The sequence below is a fragment of the Ornithorhynchus anatinus genome, chromosome 5 (genome assembly GCF_004115215.2).
Source record: "Ornithorhynchus anatinus isolate Pmale09 chromosome 5, mOrnAna1.pri.v4, whole genome shotgun sequence".
Taxonomy (NCBI): domain Eukaryota; kingdom Metazoa; phylum Chordata; class Mammalia; order Monotremata; family Ornithorhynchidae; genus Ornithorhynchus; species Ornithorhynchus anatinus.
The window spans coordinates 5,329,804-5,347,078 of record NC_041732.1 but is presented as its reverse complement, the minus strand read 5'-3'; the positions used below and the strand labels follow the sequence as shown (position 1 = coordinate 5,347,078).

The 17,275-nt window shown below is 52.8% G+C and overlaps 2 protein-coding genes across 2 annotated transcripts; one reads left to right on the top strand and one right to left on the bottom strand.

Moving 5' to 3' along the window:
- The first annotated feature begins 5,216 nt into the window (after window positions 1-5,216).
- On the top strand, window positions 5,217-9,287 carry LOC114811990 (kallikrein-8-like). Its single transcript, XM_029064369.2, has 6 exons — window positions 5,217-5,582; window positions 5,850-5,914; window positions 6,004-6,160; window positions 7,924-8,180; window positions 8,275-8,411; window positions 8,977-9,287. The coding sequence occupies exons 2-6, from the start codon at window positions 5,866-5,868 to the stop codon at window positions 9,127-9,129; spliced, it is 753 nt and encodes a 250-aa protein (XP_028920202.1). The 5' UTR covers window positions 5,217-5,582; window positions 5,850-5,865; the 3' UTR covers window positions 9,130-9,287.
- Window positions 9,288-10,716: 1,429 nt separating this feature from the next.
- LOC100092737 (kallikrein-15) lies at window positions 10,717-13,844 on the bottom strand. Its single transcript, XM_029065034.1, has 5 exons — window positions 13,721-13,844; window positions 12,876-13,029; window positions 11,981-12,234; window positions 11,685-11,821; window positions 10,717-10,928 (listed from the first exon to the last, which is right to left on the bottom strand). Exons 1-5 carry the CDS (start codon window positions 13,842-13,844, stop codon window positions 10,776-10,778), a joined length of 822 nt encoding a protein of 273 aa, XP_028920867.1. The 3' UTR covers window positions 10,717-10,775.
- Between the last annotated feature and the right edge of the window lie 3,431 nt (window positions 13,845-17,275).

The following is a 17,275-nucleotide window of genomic DNA, read 5'->3' as shown; positions in this document are numbered from 1 at the left end:
TCTGTGACCTTGGGCAAGTCACTTCACTTCTCTGGGCTTCAGTTACCTCATCTGTAAAATGGGGATTGAGACTGTCGCACCTGGCACAGGGACCGTGTCCAACCTGATTTACTTGTAACCACCCCAGCGCTCAGTACAGCGCCTGGCACAAAGTAAGCGCTTAACAAATGCCACAATTATTGTTTCTCCGTCCTCGCCAACAGCCCCCCCCCCCCCCCCCCGGCCCCAGTTCGCTGGCCCTCTCGGTCAGCTCTCAGGCCAGCGGGAAACGGATAAAATCTCCTCGAACGGAACAGGGGAGGGAGGCGGGGGGTTGGACTGGAGATGCGTTAAAAGATGGACTCAAATCGTCCTCCCTGTACCCTCATGACATCATCGCCAGCCCCACCTCAGGCAGCCCGACCCTGCCCCATCCAAACTTCCCGTTAGCCCTCACCCCTGCCCCCATCCAAAATTCCCCTTAGCCCCCTGCCCTTGCCCCATGCAAATTTCCCTTTAGCCCTCACCCCGTCCCCATCCACATTTCCCGTTAGCCCTCACCCTTGCCCCCATCCAAATTTCCCCTTAGCTCCTCACCTCTGCCCCATCCAATTTTCCCCTTTGCCTCTCACCCCTGCCCCAGCCAAATTTCCCTTTAGCCCTCACCTCTGCCCCCATCCGATTTCCCCTTTAGTCCCTCACCCTTGTCCCATCCAATTTTCCCCTTAGCCCCTCACCCCTACCCCCATCCAAATTTCCCCTTAGCCCCTCACCCCCGCCCCATCCAAATTTCCTGACCTCTCACCCTGGCCTGGTGGCCCCAGAACACCTCCCCGGGAGCTGCACCTCTCCACATCAACACCTCCAACTCTCCCAGACACCCCATCCACCGATAGCCCCACCCTTTCTAGACACCCCCATCCACACCAACCCCGTGGCCTGGACCTGAGTTCTAATCCCGCCTCCACTTATCTGCTGTGTGACCTCGGGCATGTCACTTCACTTCCCGGTGCCTTAGTTTCCTCAGGTGAAAAACGGGGATTAAGACTGTGAGCCCTATGTGACACAGGGACGTGTCCAACCTGATTACCTTGTGTCTACCCTAGCGCTCAGTACAGTGCCTGACACATAGTAAGCGCTTAACACAATATCACAATTATTATTATTATTATTAGTGGAAAGAGCACGGATTTGGGAAACAGAAGGATCTGGGTTTTAATCTCGGCTCTGCCATTTGCTGTGTGACCTTGGGCAAGTCACTTCCCTTCTCTGTGCCTAGGTTAGTGCATCTGTAAAATGGGGAATAATAATAGTAATAATGCTATCTGTTAAGCGTTTACTATGTGTCAAGCATTATTCTAAGCACCAGGATAGATACAAGCAATTTATTTATTATCTATTTATTTATATTAATATCTGCCTCCTCTAGACTGCGAGCTCACTGTGGGCAGGGAATGTGCCTGACATGATATTGTACTCACCCAAGTGCTTAGTAAACAGTACACAGTAAGCGCTCAATAAATACGATTATTATTATTAATGATAACTATAATAATGCAAGCTAATCAGGTTGGACAAAGTCCCTTTCCCACAAGGGTCTCACAGCCTTAACTCCCATTTTACAGATGAGGTAAGTGAGGCACAGAGAAGTGAAGTGCCTTGCCCAAGGTCACACAGCAGACATGTGGCCGAATCAGGATTAGAACCCAGGTCCTTCTGACTCCCAGGCCCCTGCTCTTTCCACTAAGACGCTGAGCCCCATGTGGGACAGGGACAGTGTCCAACCTGATTAGTTTATCTCTACCCCAGCTCTTAGAACAGTGCTTGGCACAGAGAGAGAGCTTAACAAATGCCTTAATTACTATTATTACCTCGCCCAGTCACCCTATTCCCCTAGACATCCCCACCTCTCTCAGAAACCCGCCCCTACCCGAGACACCCCCACCCACCCACCCCCACCGGTCGCCCTCAACTCCACCCACGCCTGGAACAGAATAAGCGCTTAACAAATACCATGATTATTGTTACCCAAAACAGCCAAGTGACTCGATTTAGATTAGCATATTTTGGACACATAATCAGGAGGTTTAATTCTCTGAAGAAGACACTAATGCGAGGAAAAGTCCAGGGAAATGAGGAAGAGGCAGAGCGGCAGCTAGATGGATAAAGACCCTAACAATGAAAAGGGAAGAACAATTAGAAAGGTTGTGGATTATGGCAGAGGACAGGACTTTCTGGAGAAAGTTTATCCATGGAGTCGCTATGAATAGGAAACAACTCGATGGCAAATAATAATAATAAAACATCCGGGCCTCATCCAAACACACCGACACCCTTCCCGTCCCATCCACGCACCTCCAGAAAAGGCTTCGCCGTGGGGGCCCCAAATTATCTCCTTGTTTGTCCCAATCCCCACCCTTCAAACCCCCCAAACTCTTCCACTCTTCCTAGCTACAGCTCCAAGCCGTGGAGCCCGCATGTCTACTTATTTTATTAAAGATGTGTATATATCTATAATTCTATTTATTTTGATGCTATTGATGCCTACTTGTTTTGTTGTCTGTCTCTCCCTTCTAGACTGTGAGCCCATTGTTGGGTAGGGATTGTCTCCATCTGTTGCCGAATTGTACTTTCCAAGTGCTTAGTACAGTGCTCTGCACATAGTAAGCGCTCAATAAATACAATTTAATGAATGAACGTGTCTCTGTGTCCAACTGTCTTTCTGTCTCTCTTGCTTCGGACCAGCTAGAGAAGCAGCGTGGCTTAGTGGCAAGAGCCCTGGCTTGGGAGTCAGAGGACAAGGGTTCTAATCCCGGATCTGCCACTTGTCTGCTGTGTGACCTTGGGCAAGCCACGTAACTTCTCTGGGCCTCAGTTACCTCATCTGTAAAATGGGGATTAATAATAATGATGAGGGCTTCTGTTAAGCGCTTCCTATGTGCCTAGCACTGTTCTAAGCGCTGGGTGAAGATACAAGTTTTCTTTGGTTGTCCCACGTGGGGCTCACAGTCTTAATCCCCATTTTACAGTTGAGGTAACTGAGAAGTTAAGCGACTTGCCCAAGGTCACACAGCAAACAAGTGGCACAGCTGGGATTAGAACCCACACCCTCTAATTCCCAAGCCCGAGCAGTTTCCACTAGGCCACACTGCTTCCACGCTGCTTGGGACTGGGAGTCCCATGTGGGACAACCTGCTTATCTTGTATCTACACCAGCGGTTAGAACAGGGCTTGGCACATAGTAAGTACTTAACAAATAGGTTTATTATTCTATTCCTGTCCCCAGCCCAGTGCGGGGGGGCCGAGGTGACGGCAGGAGACACGAGACCCCCCCCAAGCCCATTCATATTTCGTCACGTTGTTCCCTAGAAAAATGCACATTCCGCCCGGCATCGATGCGGCAACTGAACTGCACACCCTGCAAAGAGCGTCAAGCCAGGCCTTCAGCTGGCACTTTCCCAGCGCCTCGAGGAACCAAATGCCATCCATTCATTCATCCATTCATTCAATCGTATTTATTGAGCGTATACTGTGTGCAGAGCACTGTTGTAAGTGCTTGGAAAGTACAATTTGGCAACAGATAGAGACCATCCCTACCCAACAACGGGCTTCAGGGACTAGAAGGGGAAAGACGGACAACAAAACAAAACAAGTAGACAGGGATCAATAGCATCAAATTGGGTAAATAGAATTATAGATATATATACGGATCATTAATAAAATAGAGCGGTAAATATGTACTAATATACATAAGTGCTGTGCGGTGGGGATTGGGGTAGAGCAGTGGGAGGGAGTCGGGGCCATGAGGAGGGGAGGAGGAGCAGAGGAAAAGCGGGGCTCAGTCTGGGAAGGCCTCCTGGAGGAGGTGATCCTATTTTGGTATTCTCAGGTCCAGGGAATGACCTCTAGGTGGGGAATAAGGAATAGGGTCTGCATTATATCGGTGGTCGCGTAGGGAGGGGGTTAGTTTGGTGGTCCATCTCAGCAAATCCAGAGCAGTGGCCACTGCTGAGGCCTAATAATAATGATAATAATGTTGGTATTTGTTAAGTGCTTACTCTGTGCCAGGCACTGTACTAAGCACTGAGGTGGATACAAGCAAATCGAGTTGGACACAATCCCTGCCCCATGTGGGGCTCACAGTCTCAATCCCCATTTTAAAGATGAAGTAATTGAGGCACAGGAAAGTGAAGTGATTTGCCCAAGGTCACACAGCAGGCATGTGGCAGAGCCAGGAATAAAATATGATCTTCTGAATCCCAAGCCCGTGCTCTATCCACTATGCCATGCTGGTCTCTCCCAGTTATGTGCCCGGAACCTCCACTTAAAATGACCCTAAGAGTAGGGATTAGGGAGTGAGAGACCCCAACCACAACTCTCACATATGCTACCCCCTACCAGCACACACACAAATCTGAAAGCTCCTCTCCAGTGTGTTATTTGTATTTATTAAGGACTTACCATGTTCCAAATGCAGCGTGGTTTAGTGCCAAGAGCACGGGTTCGGGAGTCAGAAGTTGTGGGTTCTAATGCCGGCTCCGCCCCTTACCAACTGTGTGACTTTGGGCAAGTCACTTGACTTCTTTGTGCCTCAATTCCCTCATCTGTAAAATGGGGATTAAGACTGTGAGTCCCACGTGGGACAACCTGATTACCTTGTATTTACCCCAGCACTTAGAACAGTGCTTGGCACCTAGTAAGTGCTTAACATCATCATCATCATTATTATTATTAAGCGCTGGGGTAGATTCAAGATAATCAGGTTCCATTTGGCAGATGAGTGAACTGAGGCACAGAGAAGTGAAGGGACTTGCCCGAGGTCACACAGCAGGCAAGTGGGGAAACTGGGATAAGAACACAGGTCCTCTGACTCCTCTGCTCATGCTCTTTCCATTAGGCCACGCTGCTTCCTCATCAGCCAGTGCTCTCTCATAGCTGCTTCACCCAAAATCATTTCCAGTATTTCCAATCTGCCCCTTGGAGTCTTCTCTTCCCCTTACTACACGTCCCTCCACCCTGACAACCTCCTTTTCCTCCTCCTCCTCCTCTGGCAGTTCCCCTCTGGGGCTCAGGCTCTGCCCGTAATTCAGAAGCAGATGGGAAGGGCATTGAGGAAAGAAGTGTTAGGGATTATAGGTGGCCCATGATGCAGTTATAGGCGGTTATGGCCCTAGGCCCCTGGGCCCCCAACCAGATCCCTGGGATAAAAGCAGAAGGCTGGGCGTGGGGAACTCAAGACAGAAAGAGAGACAGACAGAGGGAGGAAGTGAGTCAGACATATTCAGAGACAGAGTGAGGCAGACAGAGACACACATATAGGGAGAACACAGAGGAGAGACACAGACTCACACACAAACCGTGGAAGGACAGAGAGGGGCAGACAGAGGGACAGAGTTGGAGGTTAGATGAGAAACCCTCGGTAGGACAGAGAGAATCAGGGAGAGCTAGGCTGTCTCCACAGAGACGCTCCAGAGCCTTGCCTGCATGAAGCTGGATTCACTGACTTGGTCTCAGCCTCTCTCCAAATCTCCGTGTCCCTCCGGCCACATCTGACTCTCTCTTCTGCCTGGGTCTGTTGTAGCTCTTCAGGACCAGCCCAGCAGGTGAGACTCTGATCTTTTAGCCATGGTCCCGTTCCTCGTATGCCATGCTGCCTTTCTTCTGCCTCCATCTCTCCTCGGGGTCGAGTGGTAAAGAAGAGAGGTCCAGTAGTCCCCAAAGGTCGGCTGGGTTTAGGCCCATTGGACCCCTCTCAGGGGCTGATCTTGGGGGTCCCGCGGGGAGATCCCCCTCGCACAGAGATGTGGGCTCTCGGGCGGGGAGCAGGAGGGGGTAGGGGTCCTGAGACCCCTCTACATCTCCCTTTTCAGCTTCTCCACATCCTGCATGATGGGGCTACAGCTTTTGCTTCTCAATCTGCTCATGGCTGCTCCAGGTGAGATGAGAAGGTGCTGGGGGGCCGGGGAGAGGGATGGGAGGAGGCTTTGACATGGTCTGGTGAATGTCTCTCCTCTCCCACCTCAGGGCTTTCCCAAGATAACCGCATTTTGGGGGGCAGCCCATGCTCCCCCAACTCTCAGCCATGGCAGGCGGCTCTCTTTGACGGGCCCCAACTGCGCTGTGGGGGTATCCTGGTTCACCCCCGATGGGTGCTCACTGCAGGGCACTGCTGGTTTAAGAGGTGAGGGGGATGGCGGGGGGGGGGGGGTTGGTGAGGAGGGAGGCCAGCTGGGGAGTGGGGGGAAGGAAGGGGGAGAGAAGGGGAGAAGGCTTGTCCCTTGGAACTAAGCCTGCCAGTAGCCAGAGGAGCCATTTGGACAGGGTTGGGTGCATGGCCAGTCAGTCAATCAGTGGAATCTATTAATAAAAATTGTGGTATTTGTTAAGCGCTTTCTAAGTACTAAGCACTAGGATAGGTACAAGATAATCCAGGTCCCACATGGGCCTCACATTCTAAGTAGGCGGGAGAAGAGGTCTTGAACCTCCAATTTGCAGATGAGGGAATTGGAGCACAGAGAAGCTGACTTGTCCAAGTGACACAGCAGATAAGTGGTGGAGCTGAAATTAGAACCCAGATCCTCTGACTCTCAGGCCTGGACTCTGTCCACTAGTCTTGGAAGAATACAATAGAGTGATCGGACACAGTTTGGGACTGAGCCTCTTTGCCAGATCAGGACAGAGGGCATAGAAGTAAATGGAAAAAGGTGAAATTCTCCTTGGAGTCCTTTTAGAAATATCTCCTTGGGGCGAGGGGGTGATGACTGTGGTGACATTCCCAGCTATTTTATGATGTTGGGGCCTTCGAATCCTCCTGCCTGTGGCCCAAGGCTTCCAAACTGGGAAAAGGTTACACCAGTTTGTCTAGAAAGACATTCAAGCTACCTCCTCCTCCCTCTTTACTTTACAGATCTGTGCAGCAGGGGGAGGGCATAGCTAATACTCTACTGCTTCCCCTCTATGTAATTTTTTTCAAGATCGGTCTCCCCTGCTAGACTGTAAACACCTTGAGGGCAGGGATAGTGGTCTGGAAGTGTTAGTTTCCCTCTTTAGCAAGGGCTGAATTGAGTGGGTTTAAGAGGGATGGTTTGCAGGGAAGGTCTCCTCAGTCCCTCTATTCATTCAATAGTATTTATTGAGCGCTTACTATGTTCAGAGCACTGTACTAAGTGCTTGGAATGTACAATTCGGCAACAGATAGAGACACTCCCTGCCCAGAGACGGGCTCACAGTCTAAGCTCCTTGTGGGCAGGGAACATGTTGTTCAGCCCTGTTATACTGTTGTTTCCCAAGTGTTTAGTACAGTGCTCTGCACACAGTAAGCGCTCAATGAATACAATTGATGGCTTGAATGAAGTGGAAAGGGCCAGAGCTATTGTACTGGACTCTCCCTAGCACTTACTACAGTGTTCTGTCCACAGTAAGTGTTCAGCGAATACCCTTAATTGATTGGAGGGAAATGTGTACCTATTAGTTATTTGATAGTTACCCCACCCTCAGCCCTGGAGCACTTGTGTACATATATGTACATATAAATGGGGATTTAGACTGTGAGCCTCACGTGGGACAACCTGATTACCTTGTATCTACCCCGGTACTTAGAACAGTGCTTGGCACCTAATAGGCACTTCACAAATACCATCATTATTATTATATTTGTAATTTCTTTATATTAATGTTTCTCCCCAAAGACTGCAAGCTCCCTGTAGGCATAGAATGTATCTACCAATTCTGATATATTGTACTCTCCCAAGCTTTTAGTGTAGGGCCCTGCACACAGAGCTCAATACGTTCCACTTTTGGATTGAGAGATGGGAAGTCTGGAAAAGGGTGAGGAGGGAGAATAGCCTGGGACTGGGATGCAGTGAGCTGGGAAGGGGCGTGTGTGTGTGTGTGTGTGTTTCCCACCCCCACCTTCTGCCCACGCTCTGTCCCTTTCCCTATTAGGTTGTATGTGCGCCTGGGTGAGCACAATCTTCGCCAGAAGGATGGGACCGAGCAGTTCTTCACCAGCACCCGCAGAGTGCCCCATCCGCAGTTCAACCCCAAAGCCAGAGAAAGGGACCATGACCTCCAGCTGGTGCAGCTGTCCAAGCCGGCCACCCTGAACCGCGCCGTGAAGCCGGCGCCCCTCACCCACAGCTGTCCGGCCCCTGGCACCGACTGCCTCATCTCCGGCTGGGGCACCATCTCCAGCACTGAAGGTACTGCTTTCCCTCCCCGTCACCCCTTTTGGGGCCCGGGCAACCTGCATCCAGTCCCCCCACCCTACCCCTCCCCTCCCGGTTGTCCCCACAGTTTTGAACCCGGAGGAACTTCAGTGCGCCTGGGTGAAGACAGTGGACCAAGAGCAGTGTCGAGCCAGATACGGAGGTGCCATCAAGGAGAGCATGGTCTGCGCGGGGGTCCAGGAGGGGGGCACGGACACCTGCCAGGTGAGAGGGAGGGAGAGCTGGCGTGGGGTGGGAGTTGGGGGGGGGGGCCTTGCTGCGGATACCACCAGGCTGATTCCTGGCTGAGGGGAATGGAGGGGGGAGGGTTGGGGTACGGGTGGCTGGCACCAGCCTTTTGGCTGATTGCTTGTTGATGGGAATGGAGTGGAGGGCCTGCAGCAAGGAAGGACAGCGGCCTGGGGCCGGGGGGCTCCTGCCACCAGGCTATTGGCTGATTGCTGAGGGGAATGGCGTTGGGGGGCTGCAGTGAGGGGAGAAGGGAGGACTTGGGAAAGGGATGCTGCTGCCATCACACTACTGGTTGATTGCTGAGGGGGATGGAGTGGGGGCTGCGGTGAGGGGGTAAGGGGGAGATCGGGGGGGGGGGCTGTTGCCCCAGAGCTATTGGCTGACTGCTGCTGGGAATGGAGTTGGGGCTACAGCTAGGGGAGGATGGAGGGCACTTAGGGTGCGTTGAGGGGGGGCAGAGGAAGAAAGTCAGTCCCAGAGGAGAAACCCGGGGGATCCTCTGAGGTTCATACTGGACTCTCCCCTTCCTCCTCTCCAGGGGGATTCAGGAGGCCCCCTGATTTGTGGGGGTACCCTGGCAGGTGTAACGTCCTGGGGCCAACCACGATGTGGACTCCCCAACACCCCGGGCGTCTACACCAACATCTGTCGCCATCTGGACTGGATCCGCAGGGTCACCGGAATCAAATAGCTCCCTGAGGCTGCTTGGGGGAGTCACGACATTCTGCACCCCAACCTCTCTTTGGGGGAAGCTGATGGGGGTGCCACCCAGACGGTGCTCACGGGGGAGGGGTCAGAAAGGAGCCGGATAACTGGAGACGGGACCTCCTTGTGGGCGGGGAACGTGTCTACCACCACCTCTGTTGTATTGGGCTCTCCCAAGGGTTTTCTACAGTACTCTGCACACAGAAATCACTCAATAAATATTGCCTGATTTACGCCTGATTCTAGCTTTCCCGGCTCCTAACTCCGGGAGGGGGGGAGGGGGACGGACAGGGAGGGATTGGGGGCTGACTGATGCAGGGCTGAGGAGAACGGACAGAGGAGACCCTCCCCAGCTCCCCTGTCCAATATTTTAGGCCTTTCATAAAGAGGAAATCCTTCCTCTCGGGCTCCCCGTAACTTGGAATGTGGAGGGACGACTCTGGGAATCTGCTAGGAGCGCCAAGTTCTGGGAACCACGGGAAAAGATAAAGTTGAGGCTAGGATCAAAGTGGAAGAATGGGTGAGGCTTAGGGTCGGGCGTGGGGGACGAAGTGACAATGAAGGGTGAGACAGGGACTGTGTCCGACCAGAGTTTAGCGCAGGGCTTGGCACCAAGGAAACCCTCAACCCAGCCAGCGTGGCCGAGTGGATAAAGCACGGACCTGGGACTCAGAAGGACCTGGGTTCTAATGCCGCTCCGCCACTTGTCTGCTGGCTGACCTTGGGCAAGTCCCCTTACTTCTCTGGGCCTCAGTTCCCTCATCTGTAAAATGGGGATTAAGACTGTGAGCCCCGTGTGGGACACGGCCTGTGTCCAGCCCGATTACCTCGTATCTACCCCAGCTCTTAGAACACTACCTGGCACATAGCAGTCGCTTAACAAATACCAATTAATATCCCACCACCACTATTACTATTCTTACCAAATCGGAGTTGAGGGTGGGCTGGGGACGTAGGGCGGATTTAGGAGGCAGATGAGGAGGGCCCTGTTTAGCATCGTTCGTTCCATTTTTTTTTTTTTAATTTTTGTTGCTCTGGCGTTGGGAATTCGGGAAGGAAGAAAAGGGATTCGGGGAGGTGGGAGGGCAGCAGTCCAGAGAGATCGCTCCAGATGGTCCTCGGGAAAGAAACTGGACCCACTCCGGGGGGTGGGGGCTAATTCCCCCTCCTTTCTTCCCCCCTCCACTTCCGTAGGAATTTCGATATACTCTCCCAAGCGCTCAATACAGTGCCCCGCCCCCAGAAAGCGCTCAATAAATACCACTGATTGACCCCACCATCTGTGGCCAGTTCCCACGGGCCCTCCAGCTGCTGGCCTTCGCCTGTCTACGTGACCTCGTCGGTCTTTTACCTCTCCCCCCTGCCCTCCTCCCCCCCGCCCCTCCAGAAAGAGTGCGAATCTAAGGTTAGAGACTGGAGACAGCAAAGCGTTAACGGCTCCAGAGCCGACTCCAGTCACCGGGATGGAGAAACTGACGGATTCGTCCCGATCTTAAAGAGACAGTGCAGCGTCTCCCATTCTTCCTAGATGCCCTCTCTCCACGAGGCCCGGAGCCCAAGGGAAAGGGTGGGGGGGAGCTTGGGTTGAATACAGAGTTTGGGGAGGGGGGTCCCCAGCTCCACCCTGTCCTCTCAGTTCCGCCTGATAGTGTCCTGGATCCAATCCACGTACTTGCAGACTTTGGTGTAGACTCCGGGCTTGGTGGTGGTGATGCATGGCACGTCTCCCCAGGACACGATGCCCTGGAGCTGTCCCCCGCAGACCAGGGGGCCCCCCGAGTCTCCCTGGAGAGGGTGGGAAAAGAGTGAGGCCTAGCCACTAGCTCCAGGGTCCCCACCCCTCCCCACCCTGGACTGTGACCCTCTAAATCCTCCTTCAGATCTTTCCTCGGGGCTGGGAGTGAATGGGGAGCAGACCCCGAACCGTCCTCCCTGCCCCCCTCAAAGATCGTAATATATGTTAGGGGCCTACTCAGTGCTATATGCCAGGGTAGATGCAAGATAATGGTCCGGATACACACCCTGTCCCAGGAGGGACTCCCAATCTAAGTAGGAGGAAGAATGGGTTTCTAATCCCCATTTTACAGAGAAGGAAACTGAGGCCAAGAGAGATGAAGCGACTTGCCCTGAGGTCACCCAGCAGGCAAGTGGCAGAATAGAGATTAGAATCCAGGTCCTCTGACTCTCAGGCCCATTTCTGTCCATCACGCCACCTGCCATCCACTGGGCATGGCCTAGTGGATAGAGCACGGGCCTGGAAGTCAGAAGGACCTGGGCTTTATTTCCGGTTCTGCCACATGTCTGCTGTATGACTTTGGTCAAGTCACTTCACGTCTGCGGGCCTCCGTTACCTCATCTGTAAAATGGGGATTAAGCATGCGAGCCTCATGTGGGACAGGGACGGTGTCCAATCTGATGAACTCGTATCTACCCCAATGTTTAGAACACTGCTTGGCACAAAGTAAGAGCTTAATAAGGACTATTGTTATTATTAGGGGTGCGGGGGCGGGTGGGGGGGGGGGCGTTTGGCCGGGGGCTGACCTCACAGGAGTCAGTGCCTCCACCCTCCACGCCTGCGCACACCATGGCTTCCGTCACACGGCCCGGGTAGTCCACGTTGCAGGCTGCGGCCGAGATGATGCTGATGTTGGCACAGTGCAGGCTGTCTGGGAGGCTCACTGTGGTGACAGAGACAAACGGGACCGGGGGAAAGGGAGGAGGGGTTACTCCCGGGCCCCAGGAGTCCTGCACCCCCCAGCCTCCTCCCTTCTCTCCGTTTCTTCCCTCTTCCCTTCCCAGGCATCCTACCCACCGGTCCGTCCCCCCAGCCTCCTCACCCTTGGAGTTGGCGACCAGGCCCCACCCGGAGACGACACACCGGTCCCCGGGCTGGGGACAGCGGGTGGGCAGGGAGAGGGGGCGGACGCTGGGCGTCAGGCGGGCGGGCAGCGCCAATTTGAGCAGCATGATGTCATCCTCGTGGTCCCGCTCGCGGTAGCGGGGGTGTGGGATGGCGCGGCTCACCCCCCGAAGCTGCTCCTGGCCTTCCAGGACCTTCAGGTTGTGCTCCCCGAGTCGAACCCGGATGGGCCTGGGGACACAATCAATCGATTAGTCAATCAGTGGTGGTCATTGAGCGCTTACTATGTGCACGGCACTGTACGGAGCGCTTGGGAGAGTACAGTACAACAGAACTAGCAGACATATTCCCTGCCCATAATGAGCTGACAGTGTAGAGGAGGAGAGAGACATTAATATCAATAAATTAGTAATTTATAATAAATAACAAAGCTATCCACATTAAGTGCAGAAGAATAATAAATTGTGGTATTTTAGTGCTTACTAAGTGCCCGGCACTGTGCTGAGTGCCGGGGGAGATACAAGATAATTAGGTCGGATACAGTCCCACTGAGGCCCAGAGGAGTGAAGTGATTTGCTCAAAGTCACACAGCAGACAAGAGGCAGAGCCAGGATTAGAACCTAGGTCTTCCAGCTCCCAGGCCCTGGTTCTTTCCACTAGGCTACTCGGCTTCACCAGGGGAGACAGGGGTCTCGAGGCTGGAAACCCTGACCCTAGGTTCCAGACTTTCTCTTCCGATAGACTCAGCCCAGGAATCCTACTCTTCTCCACACTTCACCGGACCTAGATGTCGTGCCCCCTGTCCCCCAGCCTCTCCCTCTCCTCCCAGGTCCCTCGCATCCGGCCCCTGCCCCTCCTCCCCGGCCCCATACCGGGTGAGGCAGTGGGCCGCGGTCAGCACCCATCTCGGGGTCAGCAGGGTGCCCCCGCAGTTGAAGCGGCCGAAGTCAAACAGCGCCACTTGCCAGGGCTGCGAGCCGGGGGCACACTCCTTCCCGCCCAGCACCTTGTCACCCCCCTGGGCCGCTGTGGGGAGACAGGGGAGGGGGGTTCAGAGAGAGGCTCGAAGGACCACCCAGCCCCGCTCCCTTCCCCACCAGCCGCGTCGGCCGGGTGGGCATAAAGAGGGGACAGAGAGGCGAAGCTGACTGCCTTTTTTGGTTTAGTTCCCTCTACCCGATTTCCTTCAGCACCCCCCATCCTCTCCGGTGGACTGATTTCATTCAGCACCTGGGCTTAGAAACCCACAAGGGCTAAGGCGATGCGGACACTAACATTTGGCTCTTGTCCATCCTGACCCCCAACCTCTGACCCCTCACTGCCATGCTTGTCTCTGACCCCTGGGCTGGCTCCCAGGCTCCTGGATGGTCTCTAAGGAAGCTACGTCCCATCCTGACCCCACCCCGACCCTCTCCGGTCCCCACCTCAGCCTCCTGCCCCTCCCAGTGGGCCCAGGGAAGGAAGTGAACACCTCTTGCACTTTCATCCCTCACCTGGACATAGTGGAGCCCTGGGGGGAGGGGAGAGAGTGGTGTCAGGGGCTGAGTCTGGAGGGAGCTTCCCAGAAGGGAAGGGGGAAAGGAAGAGAGAGTGGAAAATGGGGGGAAGGGCCCAGTGGAGATCCCTGTGCCCGATGAGAAGTAATCTGGGATCTGACTGAATTGTGAAGAGGCTAGGGGAGGGGTGTCCCCTTGCTGCCGACGTGCGATATTCTCACCTGTGGCTACCAGGAAGAGGCTGAGGGTCAGGAGCTGCATGTCTAAGGAAAATGGGAGAAGAGGGAGGTTGAATACTTCTGTAGACTCCCTGGTCCGACCCCCGGAGCCCTCTGAGTCCGCCATCTTGGTCCAGCTCAGTCCCGCCACCCTGAGAGTCTCCTCTGGAAACTAGAGCCAGGAATCTGGTGGGAGGGAGGGGTGCTGAGGAAGAGGGTCATCAACCTCACCTGGGGAGCCCAGATCCTTTGGTCCGCAGCCCCGGCCCCAGCTCTCGGACAGTCCTCTCCGACTCCCAACAGTCCTGGCCGCCCAGGGAGGCCGGGGGGGTGGGGTCTCCTGCCCCCTGCCTCTCTGCCTTTCTCCACCCTAGGGTTCTGCTCTGGCTGTCTGTGGGGGGGAGGCGGCGGCCTGGCCCTCAGCTTTTAACCTTCCCTCCCCGTGGAGCCCGTGGGCTGGGCCCATTTATAGGCTGGGACGCCTCGGCAGGAACAACCCCCTGGACCCGGCTGCCCGTCCGCCCAGCACGTTAATGAGCGTTTATAGGATCGGAGCCATTGTCTGCGTCACCCAGCCCAGGGCAACCCTGGTCTACGGCCGGGGCCGGGAACCAGGGAAGGAACCCGGGGGAGGTCACTCAATCGTATTTATTGAGCATTTACCGTGTGCAGACCATTGAGTTAAGTGTTTGGGAGAATCCAACAGGACAGACACATTCCCTGCCCATGGCGAGCTTACAGTCTAGAAGGTCTGAGGGGTGGCTGCACTTACCTATCTGTCCGTTGTCGGGCCCTGCTCCACTTACTTGTTCGCTCATCTATGTCATTTACGATATTCTCACTAATCCCAATAATAGCTGTGGTATTTGTTAAGCGCTTACTGTGTGCTAAGCAGTGCACTAAGTGCTAAAATAGATTCAGTTCACAGAAGCAGCATGGCTTAATGGGTAGAGCACGGGCCTGGGAGTCAGAAGGTCGTGGATTCTCATCACAACTCCGCCATTTGTCTGCTGTGTGATCTTGGGCAAGTCACTTTGCTTCTCTGGGCCTCAGTTTCCTCATCTGCAAAAAGGGGATTAGGACTGTGAGCCCACGTGGGACAACCTGATTACCTTGACTCTATCCCAGCTCCTAGAACAGTGCTTGACACATAGTAAGTGCTTACCAAACGCCATCATCATTATTATTATCATTATTATTATTATCATTAAACTCTTGACCTTGGGTTTCAAGGGGACACCCACTTCCCCCCTTTTCCTCTGTGCTCTCATCTCCCCTCCATGTCCCCTATCCATATTCTCAGCTCCAGTCACTGTCTCCCCCCAGCCCCCATGATCCTGCCTCAAAGTTAATGCACCTTGAATTCATTCATTCAGTAGTATTTATTGAGCGCTTACTATGTGCAGAGCACCGTACTAAGCGCTTGGAATGTATAATTTGGCAACAGATAGAGACAATCTCTGCCCAATGACGGTCTCACAGTCTAAACAGGGAAGACAGACAGCAAAGCAAAACAGAGCAAAACGAAACAAAGCAACATCGTCAAGATATGCCCTTCTCCAAATCACATCCTGCCTATCCTCCCTGTAAGTCTGCCTCCTCCAGGAAGATTTTGCCATTTAACCGGGCTCCAGTCAGTTCATCTTCTCCAGTTCCTGCCTAAGACGTACCTAGATGGCCGGAATTGAGTGCATATGATTCCTTTCTCTGGGATCTATGCCTGTGTCTGTACATACTATATACCTATTTCTCTGTGTGTGTTGTATACCTTAGTTCCCTGATCCCGCACTTTATAACTGTTTGGGGGGTCAGTCCCGTCTTCCTCCATTTGATTGTAAACAGTTGGACAGCAAGTCTTACCTTCTCTTACTAGACTGTAAGCTCCTTGTGGGCAGGGATCTGGTCTACTCCCCAGCACTTAGAACAGAACTTGGACCACAGTAAACACTCAGTAAATACTATTAATTGATGGATTCTACTTCCTCTGTCACCTTCCACTACCTATTGGCTAAAGGCCTCTGTGAATAGTGAGGTGATAGCTCTGATAATAATAATAAGCGCCATACAACGTGACGGGGAAAGATAGAAGATAATCAGGAAGGACACGGGGACTGATTAACTTGTACCTACCACAGCTCTTACAACAGTGCTTGTCACATAGTAAGCATCTAACAAGTACCATAAAAAATCGGATTTTAGAGTTTAAAGGGGACGGACATAGATGGGGAGGTACAACAGGTATTGCGCTTTCTCCAGTTAGACTCAATACCCTGTTTTCACCTTGAGGTCATGTACTAGGATAAGGAAGGGAAAGGTTAGGGGAAGTAGTGATTGAAAATAGCCTGATAATGTGGGTGGCGAAGAGTGCAGCAACTTCACTGAAGGGTCCCGCAGAGCGTGCTAACCCTTTCCTCAATTTCTTCTCACAGGCTCTCAACCTAGAAGTCTCAGGGCGAGGTTCATCATCAGTGGTGTTTATTGTGTACAAAACATAGTATTAAGCACTTGGGAGAGTGCACTACAACCAAGTTGGTAGACACGTTCCCTGCCTACATTGAGCTTACAGTCTAGAGGGGAAGACAAACATCACTAGAGCGTGGCTGGGAAAATACAGCGCAGCTTAGTGACAAGAGCACGGGCTTGGGAGTCAGAGGTCATGTGTTCTAATCCCGGTACCACCACTTATCAGCTGTAAAACTTTGGGCAAGTCACTTAACTTCTCTGCGCTTCAGTTACCTCATCTGTAAAATGGGGATTTAGACTGTGAGCCCTATTTAAGACAACCTGATTACCTTGTATCTACCCCAGCGCTTAGAACCGTGCTTGGCACATAATAAGCGCTTAACAAATACAATTATTATTATAAATAATTTATAATATATAATTCAGAGATATGTATGTAAGTGCTGTGAGGCTGAGGGTGAGGCAAACATCAAATCCCCAAAGGTCCCAGAAGGGAGAGGAAGCAGGGGAAAAGAGGGTTTAATCGGGGGAAGGTTTCTTAGAGGAGATAATCATCTATCGTTCTCATCAATAGCAGTTATTATGGTATTTAGAAGGGCCTAGTTAGTGCCATCAAGTATACTAAGCTCTTGGGAAAGCAAAATGGAGGCCAACGGGCAGTACGCTGTTCACCGGGAGCTTGTACTCCAAAGGGGGAGACCGAAACACAATTAATAATGATGGTATTTGTTAAGGGCTTACTTCGTGCCAAGCATTGTTCTAAGTGCTGGCAAAGAGAGGGAGCCCAGATAGAACAAGAAGAATCAGACTATCAATCAGTGGTTTTATTGAACATCAACTAGCGCTTGGGAGGGGACAATAAAGTTGGTAACTCGATTCCTGCCCTCCAGGGGGAAAGTCTTGTGGGGGAGACAGACACTGGAAAAAATTACAGATGGGGAAGTGACAGAGCGGAAGGGTAGGAGGGAGGGAGTAGAAAGAATAGGCCGGGATGAAATACCTGAGTAATAACTGAATGTACAATTGAATGGACACGTGAACGTGACTTGTGGAGATGAGTGAAGGCGTAAGCTCCAGGGGTGGCCGATGAAGCTG